A 23,309-nucleotide genomic window follows, 5' to 3' on the forward strand; every position below is an offset into this window, starting at 1 on the left:
GCGGGAGGTGGTGGAGATGAAAATGGTAACGGAATTCAAACATGTGTGAGATAAATATAAAGGAATCCTGTTCGGAAGGAATAGATCCTCAGAAACTTAGTGGAGATTGGGTGGCAGAGCTGGTGGTGGGAGGCGGGGCTAGTGCTGGGCAGACTTCTACGGTCTGTTCCCTGAAAAGGACATGTACAAATCAAGGTAAGGTATGCACAAAAAGTAGCACATATGAGTTTATCTTGTTGGGTAGATTGGATGGACCATGCAGGTCTTTTTCTGCCGTCATCTACTATGTTACTATGTAAATTGGACAACATCACTGCATTTTGTTGACAAGATAGCCTGGTTGATGTAAACACAGTTCCTTAAATGCCAGCACTATTAACTTCTCTACTGGTAGCCAGCATCAGAAGAAACACATTGGCCGAGCACATTCACTCCTTCCCCCTCCCATAAGCAACCATGCTGCTGGATTCTATATATCACGCCTGCGTTCCGCACTGAAATCTAAGCGTATTCTATAACAATGCACATAGCTTAATTGTCTTAACAAGCCAATTAGCATTTTTAACAGCACTTAATAAGCAATAATGAGCACTAATTGGCAATAATTAGAATTTATGAACATAACTCACTAAGCATATTCAGTAATGAACTGTGTCTAAATTCTAAAGTGTGCAGTTCAAAAGGGGCGTGGCTATGGGCAGGGATATGGGCATTCCCAAATTTACATGCATTCTTATAGAATATGGCCCAGATTCCGGAATCCCAAAGAGTACTACTACTATCTATCATTTCTATAGTGCTACTAGATGTACACAGCACCGTACACTGAACATGAAGAGACAGTCCCTTCTCAACAGAGCTTACAATCTAATCAGGTCAGACAAACAGGACAAATAAGGGATAAAGACAAAGAATCTTGCTACTTTTTGGGATTCCGGAATCTTGCTGCTCTTTGTCTTTATCCCTTATTTGTCCTGTTTGTCTGACCTGATTAGATTGTAAGCTCTGTTGAGAAGGGACTGTCTCTTCATGTTCAGTGTACGGTGCTGTGTACATCTAGTAGCACTATAGAAATGATAAGTAGTAGTAGTAGTAGTACTCTTTGGGATTCCGCACAGAATTTTGCTGCTCTTTGGGATTCCAGAATCTTGCTACTCTTGGGATTCTACATAGAATCTTGCTACTTTTTGGGATTCCGGAATCTTGCTGCTCTATGTAGAATCCCAAGAGTAGCAAGATTCTGGAATCCCAAAGAGCAGCAAAATTCTGTGCGGAATCCCAAAGAGTACTACTACTACTACTACTTATCATTTCTATAGCGCTACTAGACGTACACAGTGCTATACACTCAACATGTAAGAGACAGTTCCTGCTCAACAGAGCTTACAATCTAATCAGGCCAGAGAAACAGGACAACTAAGGGATAAGGACAAAGAATAGCAAAATTCCAGAATCCGAAAGAGTACTACTACTACTACTTACCATTTCTATAGCACTACTAGACGTACACAGCACTGTACACATTATTACAGCCCAAACCGAGGCCACTCAGTTTATTAATTATCTATGCCGAACTGTGTCAAAGGCTTTGCTAAAATCTAAATACACCACACCTAACGCTGTCCTTCAATCCAACTATCTGGATTCCCAGTCAAAGAAATTAATCAGATTTGGCTGACAACACCTGCCTCTAGTGAAACCGTGTTGAATCAGGTCCTGCAATCTATTGGGTTCCACAAACCCCACTGGCCTCAGTTTTAGAAGTGTTTCCTTTAGAGATGCAAAACATTGATAAGAAAGCCTAAAAGAGAATTTTGAAAAGAAGTTTGCCGCGGAGGCAAAAACTCATCGTCAAAACTTTTTCAGGTATATTAAAAGCAGAAAATCTGTCTGAGACTCAGCTGGACCATTAGATCATTAGAAGGAATGGTCTCAAGCGCTTTCTTTGGTTGGCTCTGGTCCTTTGGAACAATCTTCTAAAGGCAATACGTGAAAAAATAAATTTTAAAACATTTACAAAGTTATTAAAAACCTATTTGTTTATATTAGGTTTTGATAGCTGGAAGAGGTGAGAAATGTACAGTGATGGAGATGGGAAATGAAACATGCCTTTTTTTTTTTGCTGTTTTGATTTTCTCTTATGGAATACAGGCGTTAGGTCTTTCCTAACATGTCTGTGGAGTTCTTTTCTGAAAATATTTGTACTTTTATTGCAAATTGCCTAGATCTGAAAGGGCTGGTTGCTGGGTGGTGTAATGAACTGCAAAAGGGGCAATCAGGGTGGATGTGGCCGTGGTGGAGAGACTAGGTGAATTCTTTTTTCAATCTTTGCTGAGGAGGATGTAAGGGAATTACCCAGAACAGCTGGATCAGGTATGGAGTTGAAATAAAAAGTCTTTCTTTCTTAAACCAAAACATCCTGAAGACTGTTTACTGCAGTGGAAAGCTGTCTTCAATGCAGAGTCACTTGTAAAGTCAGTGAAGATGTTACGTCCCTCACCTGTTCGAAGCTCCTCCCGGCTAAGTCATTCCGCAGCTCCGTCCAAAAGGGACAAGGTTCAGTCTTAGGAGGGTCTGTTTCAGTTTCCTAAGTCTGGCAGCCATCATCCGGCTTGGAGCAAGAGCAGCAGCCATCTTGGCTAGCTCAGGAGGGGGCAGCCATCTTGTCTAAACGAGAACAGGAAGGAACTCCATATCTGGTCTTGGGAGGATCTCCTATGGGGGCTGCCATGTTGGATTCACCTGAATTTGGTTTGCTTTGATTGCTTCACTATTTAAAGCACTGCCTCCAGGTCTTCTTTGCTTCAGCCTCAATTGTTCTGAGGAGTTGCTGTCGGAGTGCTATTCGCTGGCTATCGTCTGTGCCTGATTTCCTGTGAACTGGACTTGGGCTAGTTTCTTGGATTTCGCTAGTTTGCTGCCTGCCTTGACCCTGGACTGATTTTTTACTATTCTTGCCTATTCGGAGTTCTGGTGCTGGACTGTGTCTGTTTCCTGCCATCCTGGTCAGCGGCTGTGCAACCCCGCCGGTTCCAGAAGTCCTGGTGGCCACCTGCAACTGAGAGCTCAAGTCTCGGTGAACGGTGGTTGCTTCCCAGGTGAAGCTAGGGGTTGTCTGGCTGCCTGACCGAGTATGGCATCACTCCATCTCAGCCGTGCTCAGTCGGGGCACAGGGGCTCACTTCTACCGGGTCATAACAGAAGAATCCTTCCAGGGTTGGTTTCTTGCCCAACCCTCAAACACAGAATGCAGCAGTTTGAAGACAACTGGCCTGGCGACGCAGGTTCAAATTCTCCAGGAACAAGACTTTCCTACCTCAACATCTTCTATCCTCTCACATGTATAGTGGAGGCATTTCTGAAGAGCCGATCCCTTATTTTCGGACACTGCAGCTCTTCCTGAGAAACTGGGAGGACTCTACCTCCCTGTTCTGTTTCCCCTCTAGGGATTTTCACTCTCAGTCTGAGCTGTGCCTTCTTGATCTATGGCCCATTGCGGTCTGTAGCCTCCTAATGTGACCTGTGAGGGAATTATTAAGGGCAACTGGCAGCTTCTTCTACATCCCTCCTATGCTCTTGTAGCCTTCCTTATCAATGTTTTACATCCAACTTGCCAGCGCTTATGTTGCTTACTAGTGTCTTCATTTTGATCTTTTTTTCCCCATGTTTTGAAAGATGATATCTTGGCTCTAATAAGCTTCTTTTACCCCACCCTTTATGTACACCAGCTGTCATCTGACCTTTCTTCCACCTTTTTTAGCATGTGGAATACATCGTGGGGGGGGGGGGGGGGGGAAGGATCCTTCACAGGGTACTTCCATTCAAGTTCCCTGGGGATGCAGGATGAGATCCTATTCTGTATGAACATTGGGCACCAGTGTATCCCCCCCCCCCCCCATTTACACCTGCCATAAATCTGGCAGAAATGGGCATCTAAATGGAGCAGGCACACAGGGCATCCTGTAAGCTGTCTAGCTAAATCTCTGCGATACTCATGCTCCACCCTTGTGAATGCCTCCCCGCTCCTTACAAATACCCGCTATGCCATTTGAGTGCCTATTTATAGAATACCATTTAAGCACCCAAATGACATTTTCACAGGTAAGTGACACGTAGGTTCCTAAGTGTCAGTGTTCTGTACATTTAGGGGCACAGCTGGCGAGTTAATGTAGATGACTGATTATGGAATTGTGCACTTCTGGTCTGGGCTTCCAAAATCCTTTAGGCATCAGTTCTGTGCTTAAGATCTGTTGTCCCCTTTGCCCTCTGAGACTGGCAGATTGAATCTGTTCGACATTCTGTCTTTTCATCATATGTGCTTAGCTGGCACTCAAGCCCCATGTGTTTACATTAGATGGTTCAATGCTTTGGAATCCTTTACCACATGATTTGAGAGCAATAACTAATTTTGCTACAATTTGAAAGGAATTAAAGGCATATGTTTTTCAACAAGCTTTTCCCACATTCACGTAATGCTTCTATTGCAGTGAATTTGATTGTAAACAAAGGGCATGAAAGCATTTTAACTTGATTCTTAGCAGAGTTGTTTTAGATTATTTTGTAATGTTTATCAAGTTGCTTTATTTGTTTTTAAATTAGTTTGTATATTTATTATTTTACTTTATTGTTTTGGATTTTATTTTTTTATGTGTTTTTAAGAATTATGTCCTGTTTTACAAAGTTGCGCTACCGATTCTCGGTGCAGCAAATGAGAGGAAGCCCATTCAATTCCTATGGGCTTCCGTTCATTTGACGCACGGGAATCGCTAGCGTGCCTTTGTAATAGAAGCCCAATGTATTTAATTTTGTAAGGCATACCGCTGTCTCTCATCTTTCCTTTCCACGGCATTTTTCTTAAATTTTATTTTACAGTTTGTTATTGTTATTCTGTCATATATTTTACATTAAAATTGCTTTTTATGTAAACCACCTACAAAGTGCTGTAATAGGCAGTGTGTCAAATAAATTTCAAACTTGAAACTAAGTCACCTAGGGCCATGTTTACTGGGTGTCTTTAGCATTTAGCATGTGCTAAAAACACTAGTTCACTCTTAGCACAGTTTACTAAACAGGACCCCCTAGAATTGTAGATAGCTCATTAGATAAATGTAATGCCCCTTGTGGGCATCCCTGGGTCCAAATTGCCCTCAGACTGTCTCGGTTGGTCCCTGAATGCTTGGTGCCTGATGCCTCTACCTATGAAACCTAACCACTGAAAGAACAACAAGCATCTCATACAATACAAGCCTGACAAAACTGAGCTGGCCATCCATTAGCCAATATTCAGTGACACGGCAGCATCTGGTTAATGCCAGGGTGGTTTGGTCTATGGGTAGAGCTTGGGCAGAGCTGGCACTTAACCAGTTAGCAGTGATATTCAGTCTGCAAACTGATAAAGTAAGCAGAACAAAAACACATTTAGTACATCTGCCCCTAAATTAGCAATGGCACATACAGTATGACACAGTGTACATGAGAAGGACAATAATCACAGCAGCCACACGTGGGCGTGCTCGGTGGGTAAATTTTACCTGCAGAGTTTGAATGAATGATCAAAGGAAAAATATTCATGTGTCTGACCAGGTGTTAGAACTTAAGAAATGTCCATTCCTTGCATACGTAAAATTTTAAAATGAGCACTGTCTCCTGCAATTGATTTTATGCTTCTCTGTTGCTCCTGGAAACAGAACCCTCAGAGATTCCTGTCTGCTTTTGTTATTTATTTTATTTATTTATAAGTATTAACTGTAGTTCAAGAAATCTCTTGACATGCAAAAATGGAAAAGATTAGGCATCATTTTTCAATTCAAATCAACTATAAAATAATACACTTTTATCTCATCCATTTCAAGTCCTCAACGATGGAAAAGAAACAAGGTACAATTTCATGAAATAATTTTTCACTAAATAAGCTTAGGTAATTGAAGAGAAACATAATATGCCTGTCATATCCATTACGGTGTAGATGTAGATAATGCTGTTAGTTGTTGATTAGGGGTAACAACCACCTTTGAATCTAGAAAAGAACTCAAATGAGTTGGATCATAAAAAATTTATTAACTGAATTAATTTTTAACACACATGGACATTTTAACCAAAATAAACCTCCCAACTGTAGGACCCTAGGACGGAGCTTTAGAAATGCTTGATGTCTCTTTGGTGTTACTCTAGCAATATCAGGAAATATTCTAATTTTACTGACCATAAAGAGTTCATCTCTATGACGAAAGAATTTTTTAAGGATCCAAATCCTGATCTGGTTCCAAAACAAAAGGGACAATTAGTGTTGCTGGTGTCCCCCTTCTCCTCTTCTTGAATTATTTGTGTTAAATTCAAAATGTCAAATGAAGCTTCTGCTCCTTGTTCAATCTGGTCCAATCTTTCTTTTTGTATTTCCTTCTTATATGGTGGTACATAGTACATTTTTGACACTGGTGGATAAGCTTGTTCAGGAATTTTTAAGATTTCTGACAAATGAACATTATTAATGGAGCCAGTGATGTAGTTTTAGGAAAATTAATCAACCTAAAAGTCTTTGCTCTTAGTTAATTTTCCAAATTTTCAGTCTTAAGATGTAATAAGGCATTTTCTTTAATCAAATTAAATTGTGTCTGCTGACAAGATTTTATAATTTCATTATTTGACAGTATAGTTTTCTCAATATTACTTCTTCTTATTTCTAAGTTTGCAATCTTTTCCAAAAGTAATTTCTGGGAAAAAGATCTCGCAGGTGTGGCGGGGATCACACGCTGCTTGCCTCTCCGTTTCGGCATACGTTTAGGTAATAAGTTTAAGGTTCGAGGTAAATCGAGTGGAAAGCCACCTTACAATGTTCTCTTCAGGACACCATCTTCTGTTTTTGGGGGTTTTTTTGTGGATACTTATTCTGTAGTTTTGAAATCCAAAACTATCCAATTGTTACCTCCCCAGATCTAATCTCACCCCTAAGAAACCTCCAGGAAACATGTAAAAAGCTTGACTATGTCCTTCAACTCTCCCCAGGATCTAGGTTCACCTCTTAAATGTGTTCGTAGCACCAGGGAAGTCTGTAAAGGGTTTGATGTACATCCTGGATGGAGCTGTTGACTAACATTAAAAAAAAAAACTCCTGCTAAAACTGAAATCATTCCCTGTGCTTGACTTTTACTTTTCAGTTGAAATGTGAGATGAACCAAGTACATTATGGAGATATTGGAAATTGTTTAAATTGTTTTTACCATTTGCTATTGCCTCATGCATGTGTTGGCAGCAAGTTGAAGGTTCACATGTGTCAACCCAGCAATGGGGTCTCACCATCTATTTATAATGTGTTTTAACCCTAAGGTGGCAATTCTGGAAACTGGCCCCATAAGTTAGGCAAAAGAGCACCAAGGGCCATTCAAGCTTGGGATAGTCTAGAGCCATGTTTTGGCGCAATGTCTGCATCAGGGGACAATAGAGTAAGTCTATATGTGTAAAATAATACCACATAAAAAACCCAATTTCAGGATGCTTGCTTGTGATGATACACGTTTTTTTCAGTGACGTATTTCTTATCGGCTTTGGTATGCTGATGGTATGAATTACCAGTTTTTTTATGTGGTATTATTTCATCAAGGCTCAATAGACTTACTCTATTGACCCCTGATGCATGTGTTACACCGAAACACGGCCCGTGTTGGGCCTACCAATAAAGGATTCTAGACTATCCCAAGCTTGAACAACCCTTGTGCTTTTTTGTTACTTTATTGTTGTGTGTACTTCGACCCCTGCCACAAGTTAGGCACCACAATTAGAACATTTCTCAAAGACTTTCTAGCAATGTTGAAGCTGTTATAGAAACACTACCCTGTTTCCCCGAAAATAAGACCTAGTAGAGGTTTTCCTGAATTGGTAGATATAAGGCCTCCCCCCAAAAGTAAGACCTAGCAAATTTTTGTTTGAAAGCAGGGCCGCCGAGAGCCAGACAAGGCCGCCCCCGGGCCGCCCCCCTCCACCCCCCCTCCATCGCTCCTGGAACTAACCTTAAATGCCTCCTTTCACCTTCACAGCAAGCAGCAGCAGGGCAGACCTCTCCTTCCTTTCGTACCCCGCCCTCACGGACGTTACGTCAGGCGAGGGCGGGACACGGAAGGAAGGAGTGGCCTGCCCTGCTGCTGCTTGCTGCGAAGGTGAAAGGAGGCATTTAAGGTTAGTTCCGGGAGCGATGGAGGGCGGGCGGGCGGGCCAACCCTGATGTTTCTCTGAAAAATAAGACAGCCCCTGAAAATAAAACCTAGCGCATTTTGGGGGGGGCAAAAATTAATATAAGACAGTGTCTTATTTTCGGGGAAACACGGTAGCTTATGGTTGCCATGTCATTGGCCTAAGCATGCCCTGTAACCTGCCTCACTTATCATATTCTATGTTACGCCAGTAAATTAGTGTCACACTCAGGGCCCTCCCATATATACACCCTCCTCCCAGTTACCCACTTAGCAAGTTCATGCAAAGTTTGTAGAATAGTACATTGCACTTACTGGATAATTTATACTTTTTGGCACCAAATACCCACATAAGTGTTCGTATTCTGTAACTTATCAATGGAGAGATTGCCAACACTAAGTGAGAAAATGCACCAACCTTTCTGTAATGGGTCTCTCATCTTTCTAACAGGTGAACATTCGGACCATGAAGTTGTCCTTTTGCTTGTTGCTTCTTCTCACCTTACTTCTGATCTCTGAGGTAAATGGGCAGCGGCGTAAACTTCGTCCCACTGGTGCTAAGCCCCCGCAGTTGCCCACCCCACCTGTTCCAGAGCCAGTGGAACCAACTGAATTGCCTCCTCCCCTTCCACCTGGCCCTCGATCTGTCTTTCCAGACTGTCCTAGGGAATGCTTCTGCCCCTCAAACTTCCCTGACGCTTTGTACTGTGATAGTCGAAACCTGAGGAGGGTTCCCTTAATCCCTTCTCGCATCCAATACCTTTACCTACAGAACAACTTCATTGATGACCTTCAGGAGGAGTCTTTTAAAAATTCCACAGACTTGAAATGGATCAACTTGGACAACAATCGTTTAAAGAAGGTGGAAAAGCAAATCCTGGAGAAGATGAAGAATCTCACCTTTTTGTACTTAGAGAGGAACCAGTTGAAGGAGGTGCCATCTTTTCTTCCTTCTGGCCTGGAGCAACTGCGTTTGAGCAGGAACCAAATTTCCAAGATTCCTGCTGGTGTTTTCAGTAAACTGGATCAACTTATTCTGTTGGACCTACACCACAACAAGCTAAGTGATGGGGTCTTCAACAAGAACACCTTCAATGGACTGAAGAGCCTCATGCAGCTAAACCTAGCTCACAACCTACTCCGGAAGATGCCATCGGGTGTACCTAGCAGCATTCATCAATTCTTCCTAGACAGAAACAATATTGAGGATATTCCAAATGATTATTTCAAAGAATTCCCCAACCTAAGTTTCCTGAGGCTCAACTTCAATCAGCTGTCTGACAAAGGGCTGCCCAAAAATGCTTTCAATATCTCCAACTTGCTGGTGCTTCATCTGGCACACAACAAGCTCTCTCATGTTCCATTCATCCATGCCAAGCTAGAGCACCTCTATCTCAACGACAACGCGATTGAAAGTGAGTCGTATGTATGAGTGTGTTTGGAAAGTTGATGGGCACGCCCATGTCTATTTTCAGAATACCTTTCCTTTGCAGTAGATGTAGCTTACCTTTCTTATTCTCAGTGGTGAATCTCTGAAACAGTCAACACAATAAATAATAAGGAGCTAGTATTAAAAGGCCTTGCCACAGGTAACAATGGGGCCGATATTCAGCCGGCGGTGATCATCGTTTTGCCAACCACCCCTGGGGATAAACTCAGAAATTCAATGCTGGACCATGTCTGGGTCCCGGCATTGAATTTCATGGTTTCTGGAGCCAACTAACAGATAGCCGGTTAAGTGCGATGTACACCGCTTAACCGGTTATGGGTTACTGCATAAAGATAGGACCGACTTTGATGTGGTTAACCTGGCCAGTTGAGTGCTGAATATTGGCACTTAACCAGTCAAGTGGCAACTGCACCCCTGGAACACCCCCAAAATAGCCAGTTTTCAGTTTGGTGCTAACCAGACATTTTCAGCAGGCACTAACCAGTTAAGTATTAGCCCTCAACAGGTGATTTAACCCTCCTAGAGCCATCTCTGGCCACGACCCCAGAGTTTTAATGTCCATCTGTTAAATGACTTGGCGTATGTGTACCTAAACTTATTCACATACACCCTGCATATGACCCGTGTAGAGACATTCCCATGATTAGGATTGGGGATGGAGTCTGAACATAAGGGGGGGGAGGGTAATTTTTTGACAGGACTGTAACAGAAGAAGTCCGAAAAGGCTCTTATTTTAAGCTTTTGATAACGACAGCATTCTTTTATGAAATACGCTCCAGAACCAGCTCCAACAGGACGTGCACTACACCCTGGGAGCGCCTACGTGCAGATGGTGTGAAAAGAGCAGCCTCTTTCGATGTGCAATACACAGCCGTGTGGCCACAGAATTTTATACAAGTCCTTTTCTGAGGGTAAAACAAGCTTTAGAAATGTATCCCCTCTGTACGTGCTTTATAAAATATGCGTTTGTGCACGCAAAATAGCATGAAAAATTTGTTCGTACCCAAAAGCAGGTGTAAACGAATGCGTGTAGTTCTGATAGGGTCATTTTTCAGAGTAGGAACGAGTCTAATTCATGTGTCCACCTGGTTCACAAGTTAGTCAACCCTCTTAAGCAACAAATTTATTTCAGCTAATACAAAGAAACATAGAAACATGACGGCAGATAAAGGCCAAATGACCCATCCAGTCTGCCCATCCTCTGTAACCCCTAATTCTTCCTGTTCCTAAGCGATCCCACATGCTTATCCCAAGCCTTTTTAAATTCTGGAACAGTCCTCGACTCCACCACCTCCACCGGGAGGCCATTCCACGCCTCCACTATCCTTTCTGTGAAATAATACTTCCTTAGGTTCAGTGGCGTTCCTAGGGGGGGGGCGGTGGGGGTGGTCTGTCCCGGGCGCACGCTGCCGGGGGGGTGCCGTGCGCGCCTGCCTTCCATTGTTTGATGATTCTTCTCTGCCCCAGAACAGGTTACTTCCTGTTCTAGGGCAGAGAAGAAGCATCGAACAACAGAGGAAAGGCGTGCGCGGCACCCCCCCCCAGCGGCATTCCCCCGGCGGGGGGGAGGGGGTTCCTTTGCGGGGGGGTCCTTTCGCCGGGGGGGGGGGGTCCGCGTGGCATCGGGGGGGGCGCTGCACCCTGGGGGGGCGGGGCGCATCGGCGATCCGCCCCGGGTGCTAGCCCCCCCTAGGAATGCCACTGCTTAGGTTTCTCCTAAGCCTATTCCCTCTTAACTTTGTTATATGCCCCCTCGTTCCAGAGCTCTCCTTCATTTGAAAAAGGCTCTCTTCCTGTACATAAATGCCCTTGAGATATTTAAACGTTTCTATCATGTCTCCTCTCTCCCTCCTCTCTTCCAGCGTATACATGTTGAGGCTCATAAGCCTGTCCCTATAATTTTTGCATTCAAGACCACTTACTAATTTCGTAGCCGCCCTAGAGAAATTCAAACTTATTAGTTCCAATAGTTTCATAACAGCATTTATTTGGTTGGGTCCATGGCAGGACTGACAAGATCCCAGGAAGCCGTTTGCAGTAATCACACTCATGCAGCAACTGTTCATTCAATCAGTAAGTCAAATCATTGCAATTCTGCTGTTCTGAACCAACCAGCAGTTACGCATGGGTTTTTTTTTTTTGTTACATTTGTACCCCGCGCTTTCCCACTCATGGCAGGCTCAATGCGGCTTACATGGGGCAATGGAGGGTTAAGTGACTTGCCCAGAGTCACAAGGAGCTGCCTGTGCCTGAAGTGGGAATCGAACTCAGTTCCCCAGGACCAAAGTCCACCACCCTAACCACTAGGCCACTCCTCCACTGTTGCTACTATTTGAGATTCTACATGGAATGTTGCTATTCCACTAGCAACGTTCCATGTAGAAGTCGGCCCTTGCAGATCACCAATGTGGCCGCGCAGGCTTCTACATGGAATGTTGCTAGTGGAATAGCAACATTCCATGTAGAATCTCCAATAGTAGCAACATTCCATGTAGAATCTCCAATAGTATCTATTTTATTTTTGTTACATTTGTACCCTGCGCTTTCCCACTCATGGCAGGCTCAATGCGGCTTACATGGGGCAATGGAGGGTTAAGTGACTTGCCCAGAGTCACAAGGAGCTGCCTGTGTCTGAAGTGGGAATCGAACTCCGTTCCCCAGGACCAAAGTCCACCACCCTAACCACTAGGCCACTCCTTCACTCCACGTACGCAAGGGGACGTCTATATTGGCAGCTATATGCACTAATGCAGTATGTGCCTGAACGCACAGCTGCAAAGGGCTTGTAAACGTGGGAGGGGCACCAGCAACACACGCATCTTTTTTTTAACTTGAAAGCTTTCTGAACATACGAAAGCAATACGATTAACACCCAAAACATGCAATAAACCCCAACTGTCACCCCTTCCCCTTCCCCTTCCAATTCTCAGGTAGGTCATATCCACCCCAGTTCCTTCAAACATAACCAACTTCCAAAAGGCCCAATTTAATCAGCGGTCCACAAATCCCAGCTCCTTAACATTTTCACTCTGATTCTTGTGAAAACCATTTTACAAAAGGCTGCCAGAGTTTTTAGAAAGATGCAGTCAGCATACAAATATAAAATGCTTGCCAAAGTTTATAGTGTAAATCCTTTGAATTTGGAACCAGTTTGGGCGTAGACAGACCTCGAGCTGGGAGGGGGCCAGACCCAGGGCCGCCGAGAGGGGGGGACAGGGGGGACAAAAGTCCCCGGGCCCGGGCCTCCGCGGTGGGCCCGGCGCCGCCACAGTCCAGCCCACCCGCTCTCCATCGCTCCCACAACTAACCTAAAGCGCCTTCTCATCTTCGACGCAAGCAGCAGCAGCAGGGCAGGCCACTCCTTCCTTCCGTGTCCCGCCCTCGCCTGACGTAACGTCCGCGAGGGGGGGGCAGGGAAGGAAGGAGAGGTCTGCCCTGCTGCTGCTGCTTGCGTCGAAGATGAAGGCGCTTCAGGTTAGTTCAGAGGGCCCGGCACTGGCAGCGGGTGGAGGGGGCCCCGGCGACCTCGGGTGGGGGGGCGCAACGCGACGTGACCTCAGGGGGGGCCTGGGAGCGGCCTTGTCCCGGGCCCGGCCCCGGCTCTCGGCGGCCCTGGCCAGACCTCAAGGTTAGGGGGCACATTTTAGTCCCCCTCCTGCTGCAAATCCCTTGGCTGGTGGGGGTCCCCAACCCCCGTCAGCGGAAGACTTCGTCCAGCACTGGTCTCCGGTGCCACCAGTGCACTGCCTGCTCTGCTCTCTCTTCCCCTCTCGTTGGACATGCTCCTTTTAGTGAAACCACTAAAAGGAGCATGCCCAATGCGAGCGGAAGAGAGAGCAGGGCAAGCAATGCAGCAGCGCCCCCACAGACGAAGTCTTCAGCTGGCAGGGGTTGGGGACCCCCGTCAGTCAACCAGGGCCCAGAGGAAATTTGGAGAAGGCTGGATGTGGTTTCCCTTCATATGCAGGTCAAGCCTCAGGGAGTCAGGAATCCAAAGACAGACATTTGAATTCTGCACAGTTTGATATTGGAGGGAACTGTTCAGGAGTATAAATCTCCTCCCCGATTATACCGCACATAGGAGGCACTTCTGCTTTCTAGAATCTGTTCCCTCCCTTCCCAAGAGCACTGACCCCCAACAAGAGTCAGCTCCCTTCCATCCCTCTCCCTGAATATTGGCCCACTCTTGAAGGACACCGCCACTTCCACCCCCCCCCCCCCCGGGGCTACCATTAGAGTCCCCGGTGGTCCAGTGTAAAAAGGGTTGGAACAATCCTCACTTGCTCCTCCCCATAGAAGATCCAGGTTCAAAAGGATCACCATGACCTCTATCAGCACTCTAGTATAGTAGCACTACTTCTATGAGACTACCACTAGAGGTCATAGCAGCCTCACTAGTACTACTACTACTACTTACCATTTCTATAGCGCTACTAGACGTACGCAGCGCTGTACACTTGAACATGAAGAGACAGTCCCTGCTCGGCAGAGCTTACAATCTAATTAGGACAGACAAACAGGACAAACAAGAGAAAAGGGAATATTAAAGTGAGGATGATAAAATAAGGGTTCTGAACAAAGTGAATAAGGGTTAGGAGTTAAAAGCAGCATCAAAAAGGTGGGCTTTTAGCTTAGATTTGAAGACGGCCAGAGATGGAGCTTGACGTACCGGCTCAGGAAGTCTATTCCAGGCATATGGTGCAGCGAGATAAAAGGAACGGAGTCTGGAGTTAGCAGTGGAGGAGAAGGGTGCAGATAAGAGAGATTTACCCAGTGAACTGAGTTCCCGGGGAGGAGTTTAGGGAGAGATGAGAGTGGAGAGGTACTGAGGAGCTGCAGAGTGAATGCACTTATAGGTCAATAAAGGAGATGAGATCTTTCTGCCTTCTCCTGGAAGGCCTGTTAAGTGGTTCTGCACATACTGCCTCAGTCTGGGGGCATTTATGGACATACGTATAACCCTCTTTTTTTGCCTTTCAGAGATCAATGGCACTGAGATTTGTCCATCACCTTTCTTGTCTTATGAAGTCTTTACCAACGAGCCAGAGAAAGCGCCCAGTCTGAGATACCTGCGTCTGGACGGCAACCAGCTGAAGCCCCCTATTCCTCTAGACGTGATGCTGTGTTTCAGGCTCCTGCATGCTGTCATCATTTAACTCTTCACCTACCACATGGGCGTTGCCACTCAGACTCAGCACCAGGGCTGATCTCCAGTCCGTCATAATCCAATTCTACTTCCCTCAGACTCAAAGCTGGTAATTTCTACTACAGCAAGGTAGACAGGGACTGGAAAGCACACAACTGTTCAAAAACCTGTCACGCTCAGGGGCTGACAGCATGAGACTCCTAACCTTGACAGGCTCCTAAATTGACTTCTTTGAAAATTTATTAGGTCTGAGTTCTTAAATTTAGGTGAATTTCAGCTGAAAGCTTAAAGACCTAGAGTTCAGCAGAGCATAAGGGACACATTTGGGAACTAAACATGTTAGGAGCTCAGCTTTTATTAACTATTGGGGTCCAGGTTCTTATTTCCAAAGTGTGCGCCTCCATGCAAACTGAGACTCTGACCCCACAGTCACGTATAACCCATGGCAAGATTTGATAAATACCCCCTGCCATTCCTCTAAAGACCTTTGTCCCTGGTGAAACTACAAATCTACACACAAAAAATGGTGGGAATTATTCAACTATCTGACATCAAAGGATCGCTGACTGTACAGGAGGAAAAAGCCCGAAGAAGCTCACAGGCATTGAAAACACTCGGAGCAGGACTGTTTCATCACTGGCACACAAAAACCTCCTTAACAGCATGCAAACACCATAAGACGCCTCTTGCAAAAATTGCCTGTACTCTAATAAGTTAGAGAGACTTAAACTTAACTTAGGCGTGTCTTCCTCGGTTCCTCGGTCTTTCTGGAGGAGAGGAACCGAGGAAGACATGCCTAAGTCTCTCTAACTTATTAGAGTACAGGCAATTTTTGCAAGAGGCGTCTTATGGTGTTTGCATGCTGTTAAGGAGGTTTTTGTGTGCCAGTGATGAAACAGTCCTGCTCCGAGTGTTTTCAATGCCTGTGAGCTTCTTCGGGCTTTTTCCTCCTGTACAGTCAGCGATCCTTTGATGTCGGATAGTTGAATAATTCCCACCATTTTTTGTGTAGATTTGAAATTATTTTGTGGGATTCTTATCCCGTTTTTGATTTGGTTTGTTGTCTAAACAAACTACAAATCTAACAGATTCTCCAGGATGGTGGGGGTGGGTGTTGGATTTAGGGGTTTAGTGCATGCCTTTTCAGTTGTCACTCAAGGTGAGATCTATTCGGGTACGGGGTGGGAGGCGTCCTGTTTCTCTGAGCTCCGCTGCAGAAACCTGTTCACTATTCCGCATCTATTAATGTGATATATGAACAGGCTGACACATACCTGGGAATCTCTCTCTGTCCTGGTGTCCATTAATCCAGCTCCCTTTCCCCAGCCTCTCTGCTTCCTAATCTTTCTAGAGTCAAGAGCTAAAGTTCTGGTTTATCTTTTGTATCGATCTTGGCTGGGTTTTGTCAGCTCATTCTTTTTTGAGGAATCCTTTCAGATGTGTTATGGGACAAGTTTTTGAAATGCATGATTCTTTTTCAAGAGAGCTTCTGTCCGGTCCTGGGTCTTTGTAGCTTATGCACCTGAAGGATTGTTTCTATAAATCATATTATATATTTACAGTAATTTCCTCTTTCTGCTGTTCTTTCAACTTTTCATGGACACAAAAAGCAAAGCTAAATGGCTCAGATGACTCTGCGTCTGGTGCTCGAGTGTTGGCATCTCTCTGACGCAGTATAACAAGGGGACATGAGGGGGAAGCGGATGGCAGAAAGTGACTGCGGGAGCTTTTCCATAACATGTATCAATTTGTTCATCATAAATGGAGCCAGATAGTCTGCTTCTTCCTTTCTTTTGAAACTCAATTATTTCATCTTTTTGTTTGGTTTTCATGGCACATTATGTCATTATTAGCAAATAACTGTGCAGGATATGTAAAAATAAAACAAAATGAAAAGCTGCAAAATGAACCCAAATCCCCACTGTTCAGGCCCTGATCAGATGTACACTGTACTGGGATGGAGATTTTGAAGGCTGCAGGCAGTCATTATATCGTGGAATAAAGAAATAAAGACCTCTTCTCCCCAAGCCAGCCAGACAGGAAGGAAATCAGCGGGGGGGGGGGGGGGGGGGGGGGGGGGGGGGGGCACAGGTATGGGTCAAAAGAGTACAGAAAGAGGTGCCTAGGCGGGAAAGAAGAGACGACTCTTAATCCTCTGTTCATGCAACTCAAGACATATAAACTATGGCGGGGGGGGGGGGGGGGAGAGCATCACTACTGGAATAGCAGGCCAGGACTACATAAGTACATAAGTATTGCCATACTGGGAAAGACCAAAGGCCCATCGAGCCCAGCATCCTGTTTCCAACAGTGGCCAATCCAGGTCACAAATACCTGGCAAGATCCCAAAAATGTACAAAACATTTTATACTGCTTATCCCAGAAACAGTGGATTTTCCCCAGTCCATTTAATAACGGTCTATGGACTTTTCCTTTAGGAAGTCATCCAAACCTTTTTTAAACTCTGCTAAGCTAACGGCCTTTACCACATTCTCTGGCAACGAATTCCAGAGTTTAATTACACGTTGAGTGAAGAAACATTTTCTCCGATTCGTTTTAAATTTACTACATTGTAGCTTCATCGCATGCCCCCTAGTCCTAGTATTTTTGGAAAGCGTGAACAGACGCTTATTTATTTATTTTATTTTATTTGTTACATTTGTATCCCACATTATCCCACCTCTTTGCAGGCTCAATGTGGCTTACAATTCGTCATGGATATTGAAATAGAAGAGAGTATACATTTGGTTTTATAGAGTGTTTTGGGTTACATGAAGATGAAATACATGATAGTGTAAGAGCAAAAGGCATTATAAGATAATGCTGGATGTATTAAGGGTTGTACAGTTACATGTGTTGCTCATTGTGCTTCACATCTACCCGTTCAACTCCACTCATTATTTTATAGACTAAGGGTCAATGGCAGAACTGTGTGTGGGGTCTTAGTACTGGTACAGCAGGGGGTGCTGTAGAGTTGTGTGTGAGGGCTCAGCCTGGCTCAGTAGTAGATTATGAAGGGGTGCTGTAGGGTAGAGGTGAGGTGCATTAGTAAAGCTGTGTGAGGGGTCTCAGTACTGGAACAGACTGGTGCTTCTATGTGTCTCCTGGATCATAAGTACATAAGTAGTGCCATACTGGGGAAAGACCAAAGGTCCATCTAGCCCAGCATCCTGTCACCGACAGTGGCCAATCCAGGTCAAGGGCACCTGGCACGCTCCCCAAACGTAAAAACATTCCAGACAAGTTATACCTAAAAATGCGGAATTTTTCCAAGTCCATTTAATAGCGGTCTATGGACTTGTCCTTTAGGAATCTATCTAACCCCTTTTTAAACTCCGTCAAGCTAACCGCCCGTACCACGTTCTCTGGCAACGAATTCCAGAGTCTAATTACACGTTGGGTGAAGAAAAATTTTCTCCGATTCGTTTTAAATTTACCACACTGTAGCTTCAACTCGTCACTAGGCTGAAGAGAAATGGACTTTGTCTTCCCTCCAAGCTAATTACAGTCAGAACTTTATATTCTGAATATTTGAGATTGGAGATGATTGGTTTTCGCTTTGAGAGGGAGATTAGCTAAAGTGTCTTAAAGAGAATCTGTCAGAAGTTCAGAGCACATAAATAAGTCCTGCCACCTCCGGATATTTAGAAACTGGGAGAACTGGCTTCCTCTACGGAGATACATCATTAAAAGTTCTTCCCTCTTTCCCCAAAGAAGCTACTGTTGGGTCTCTGGAGTCAGAAATCTCTGTGCACAGACTACCATCTGCTGGCAAGGTACAGCACACTATGCAGACACCACCCGACCAACTGCAATTGGATACCAGAGAGCAGCATTTACACTGTGACTAGCAGCTATGAGGCCAGGATTAAGCAGTCAGACTGGCTGGTCTTTTTCTGGTCACTGAGTCTGACTGCCTGTCCTCAAGGACACTTTTCAGTTTCTTCAATTTGTGCTCTACCATTCTGGGCAGACAAGCAAAGAAAGCCCTGCTTAAGACAGATGCAGCCCCCCTCTGTTCCCTCATCTACCCATAACATTTTACTATCAACGCCACAATATCACTAGCACATCTGGCCTCCTAAATCCTCTGCACAGGGTGACTGTAATATATCAGAATGACCAGTAACAAAGACAGTGGGTTACAGCCATAGGAGCCAACTTTTCCAAATTATTGGGGGTGCTAAGCCCAATGGAAATAACCCCTCCCTGTACAAATACAAAGAATTTTCTCAATATTGGGGGTGCTCAAGCACCCACAGCACCCACAGAGTCGGCTCCTATGGTTACAGCAAGAGGCACAGGGTGGGAAACAGGCTGACAGAATGAAGATCTGAGTGTAAAGAGACACATTTGATCAATATTGGATATGTAGGGACCAGATATAATTCCATAAGAGGTTTACACAAGGTTCTCAGTATATCCACCCAAAAGTTGGCACGCTTGGCTACTGCCCTGGGCACCAAACCACAGTGGGTGCCATGTTATATCTGAGTTAGTCTGCGAACATGAAGGCTCAAAAAGGAATGGTGGGGTGGGGGGGGAGGGCTCTGAAAGCAACCTGGGCACTGTTTTGTGCAGTGACTGCCCTGTTAGTGAGTAAAGTAACCTACTGAGAAAGCCATTACTCTGTCCAGAGAGGAGAGCTCTGTTGAGTTAGTACCCCCCGACTGTTTTGAAATGTTAGCAGATATGTAGTGATTTTCTAAAAAGTAGCACATCTGAGTTTATCTTGTTGGGCAGACTGGATGGACCATACAGGTCTTTTTCTGCCATCACTTACTATGTTACTATGTTATATATATACCAAAATGGACAGCAATGGAAGGTCTGAAGTCCAGAATGCACCTGGCTGACTTGGACTCGGGTTTGGGTTTGAACTTGTAACATAGTAACATAGTAGATGACGGCAGAAAAAGACCTGCATGGTCCATCCAGTCTGCCCAAGACAAACTCATATGTGTATACCTTACCTTGAATTTGTACCTGTCCTTTTCAGGGCACAGACCATATAAGTCTGCCCAGCAGTATTTCCCGCCTCCCAACCACCAGTCCCGCCTCCCATCACCGGCTCCGCCACCCAATTTCAGCTAAGCTTCTGAGGATCCATTCCTTCTGCACAGGATTCCTCTATGCATATACCACACATGTTTGAACTCCGTTACCGTTTTCATCTCCACCACCCCCGCGGGAGGGCATTCCAAGCGTCCACCACCCTCTCCGTGAAGAAATACTTCCTGACATCTTTCCTGAGTCTGCCCCCCTTCAATCTCATTTCATGTCCTCTCGTTGTATCTAGCTTTCCCAAATCCAAGTTCAAAATGAGCTACAAAATGTAGGTACATAACTCATTTCCCTTCACCTTATATTACCATGATAGAACATCAGGGGTAGAATGATTCGACCATCACCCTGTCTAGCCTTTCTGCTGCACCCAAAACTAGAGGGAAAGTGAAGCCAAAGATGTAAAAGGACAGTGCCAGAATTTGGAAGTAAACTAGGGCTTAAGCCTCCAGCCCCTGTGAGGCTCTGTGACTAGAGGGACCTGGTAGCAGAGGGGACAAGAGCAGGGGCGTAGCCAGACACCCAAGTTTGGGTGGGCCTGGACCCAAGGTGGGTGGGCCGCACTCCACCTTGTCCTACAAGTGATTTGGTTTCTCCCTCTCTCGCCTGCATGCCATATGGTCTTTCAAACATCCCCTCTCCCCCGTATACCTTTTAAATAGCAGATTTTCACTGGCAGCAAACAGTTGTTGGGAGTTTTTGGCTGGTGGGGCTTGGGGTCCCTGCCAGCCACATTATAGGTGTGCTGCTACTTGGTGGGCCTGAACCTAAAGTGGGTGGGCCTGGGCCCACCCCAGCCCACCCTTGGCTACGCCACTGGACAAGAGGACAGGGAGAGAGTTTTCCATGCATGGACTGTCCTGGGTGTTTCTGTTGAGTCAGGACCTGCTACATTAGAAGCTTCTGCGCATAAAAAGCTTCAGGCATTAACAGGGGCAGGTAATCCTGACTATTCCCACTTCTTCCTGCATGTGGAGGAGTGGCCTAGTGGTTAGGGTGGTGGACTTTGGTCCTGAGGAACTGAGTTCAATTCCCACTTCAGGCACAGGCAGCTCCTTGTGACTCTGGGCAAGTCACTTAATCCTCCATTGCCCCAGGTACAAATAAGTACCTGTATACAATATGTAAGCCGCATTGAGCCTGCCATGAGTGGGAAAGCGCGGGGTACAAATGTATCAAAAATGTTAAGTGTGGTATTGAATACAACTATGCATTATTCTTGTGGAGCTTTTTTGGAGTAATGTAACTAACACTAAAGCCAAGTCCTAGGAGAAGGTCCAACAGCTCATCAGAAAGGTCCAAATTAGGCCCACCAATACTAGAGGGGTGAACCCGCAACCCACAGAGTCTGTCCAGGTTTCTCCTACATTTGCTCGGTGTGGTCTGCAGGGAGCACAGGTGGCTGCAGAGCAGTGGTCCACTTTAGCCCCACCCCCACCCCCAAGATCTCTCAGCTTCCCTCCTATCCTTCCGACCCCCATTACTCGACTCCCAAACCACTTAAATAGGTATGAAGGCAGAAATAGGGAAAGGATTATACCAGAATGAGAGGAATCCTTTTTAACAAAGGCCCAGCTCCATCCTCTCTGTGGAAAGGCAGAAATTCCCAGTGCCCTCTTCCCACTTTCCTTCTGCATCTCAGTGACTGGGAGCAGAGGGTCCTTCAGGACAGTTTCCTGCCCTGCTGCATACAGTTCCTCCTGTCTTTTCCCCTTAGGGTGTTGAGTCTTCCTACCTGTTTGGTCTGTGTGGGCTTTAGCACATCTGCTTACTGGCTTCCTTTTACACCCATTTCAACTGGAAGTGCCGTGTTGAAGCCAGTGACCCTGCAGACGAGTAAGTAGCTGAGTCAGAAGCTCAGAAGAGCAGAAGGGAAGCTATTTCTGCTATGACACACGCCACGCAATGACAGGGTAATTCATAGTGTCACCCAGAGACATGGCTTCTGCAGTCTGCGACTGTAGTGGGGGAGTTCCATGCTATGTAATACACTATGACAGGGGAGTCACAACCTGTGTTATGCAGAGACACAGCATATGGCACACAGTAACGACACTTTGCACAGTCTGTGGCACTCGACAGCAGGGGGATTCGTGGACAGTGCCATAAGTGACAGGAGGATTTTTGACCTGTGTCTTGCAGTGATATGGGGGAGGGGAGACCACAGTCTGGGAAACAGAGAAATAGAGGGTTTAATGGTTTGTGACATACAGTGAGGGGGAATTGACAGTGACTGCCATGAGGCAACAAAGTAACATAGTAGATGACGGCAGAAAAAGACCTGCACGGTCCATCCAGTCTGCCCAACAAGATAAACTCATATGTGCTACTTTTTGTGTATACCTGTCCTTGATTTGTATCTACCATTTTCAGGGCACAGACCGTAGAAGTCTGCCCAGCAGTAGCCCCGCCTCCCAACCACTAGCCCCGCCTCCCACCACCGGCTCTGTATCACATAGTAGTGGAAGCTTCCAGAATCTGTGTTATACAGTCTGTATCACATAGTAAAGGTAAGGTTTTGTAATATGTTATACTGGATTCCTTGGTCTGGACCACACAGAGAAATTGGATTCTCCAATCTGGGTCACGCAGTCTTAGGTGCTATATCATTTGTGACCTCAACATCTATGTAAACCAAGGATAATTTCTCATCCGCTTTATAATACTGTACACTCCAGTTAAGAGCACGTCAGGTAAGTGCACATTACGCTTATTTATTTAGTTAGTTATTGCATTTGTATCCCACATTTTCCCACCTCTTTGCAGGCTCAATGTGGCTTACAATACATCATGAATACATCAGAATGCTCCAGCCCCAGATTTTTTCCATTCATTGTAATGGAAACTTAATTCGGTTTGGCACATCAGCGATAAGCACCCGCTCTGTTTAAATGCAATGCATTGATTGGCTTATTTGGCAATCAGTGCTCTGTTTAGGAGGATTCTCCAAAGGACGTGGTGGTGAACCAGAACCCGTGTGGTACAAATGCTGTGTGAATCAGGCAGCTGCACATCACAATGCTGTGAGTCAATCAAGGAGAAAGGAGAAAGAAGCAAGAGGTAGGACCGCCTCCCCCAACTTCATTGGCTCCAAGGAGCTTTAATACGACAGGAGATTGCATGAGTCTATCTGGCCCATTATGTGGGTTGAAGGTTGTCACCAAATTGAGCGACCCAAAACATTTGCAGGTGCTATTAAAAAACAATAGCAAACTTGTGAGGTTTGTATTGTTTTATTAAACCTCCATTCTTTCTGTTAAGGGGGGGGGGGGGGATTGGAGAGTTTTGAGGGGTTTGTATTAGGTACACTAAGATGGCAGCTGCTGGAGGAAATCAGCTTCAACTTTCTGATGTCATGCTGTCTCCTGTCTTATTAAACCTCCAATCTGGCAGCCCCTGTGCTGCCTTGGAGGATGGAGGTCTCCTAGAAGGAGAGCATCACCCTGGTGAAGTAGGAAGTACTCCT

General features: G+C 45.3%; 1 protein-coding gene across 1 annotated transcript in view; it reads left to right on the forward strand.

Moving 5' to 3' along the window:
* PRELP (proline and arginine rich end leucine rich repeat protein) overlaps positions 1–16,688 on the forward strand; it is a 33,156-nt gene extending 16,468 nt beyond the window's left edge. Inside the window, exons 2-3 of the mRNA XM_030221391.1 lie at positions 8,635–9,598; positions 14,614–16,688. Coding sequence (XP_030077251.1) covers positions 8,650–9,598; positions 14,614–14,789 — 1,125 coding nt within the window. The 5' untranslated portion in view covers positions 8,635–8,649 and the 3' untranslated portion in view covers positions 14,790–16,688. The remainder of the gene's footprint in view (positions 1–8,634; positions 9,599–14,613) is intronic.
* Positions 16,689–23,309: the final 6,621 nt, after the last annotated feature.

Source organism: Microcaecilia unicolor, chromosome 12 (genome assembly GCF_901765095.1).
Source record: "Microcaecilia unicolor chromosome 12, aMicUni1.1, whole genome shotgun sequence".
Lineage (NCBI taxonomy): Eukaryota > Metazoa > Chordata > Amphibia > Gymnophiona > Siphonopidae > Microcaecilia > Microcaecilia unicolor.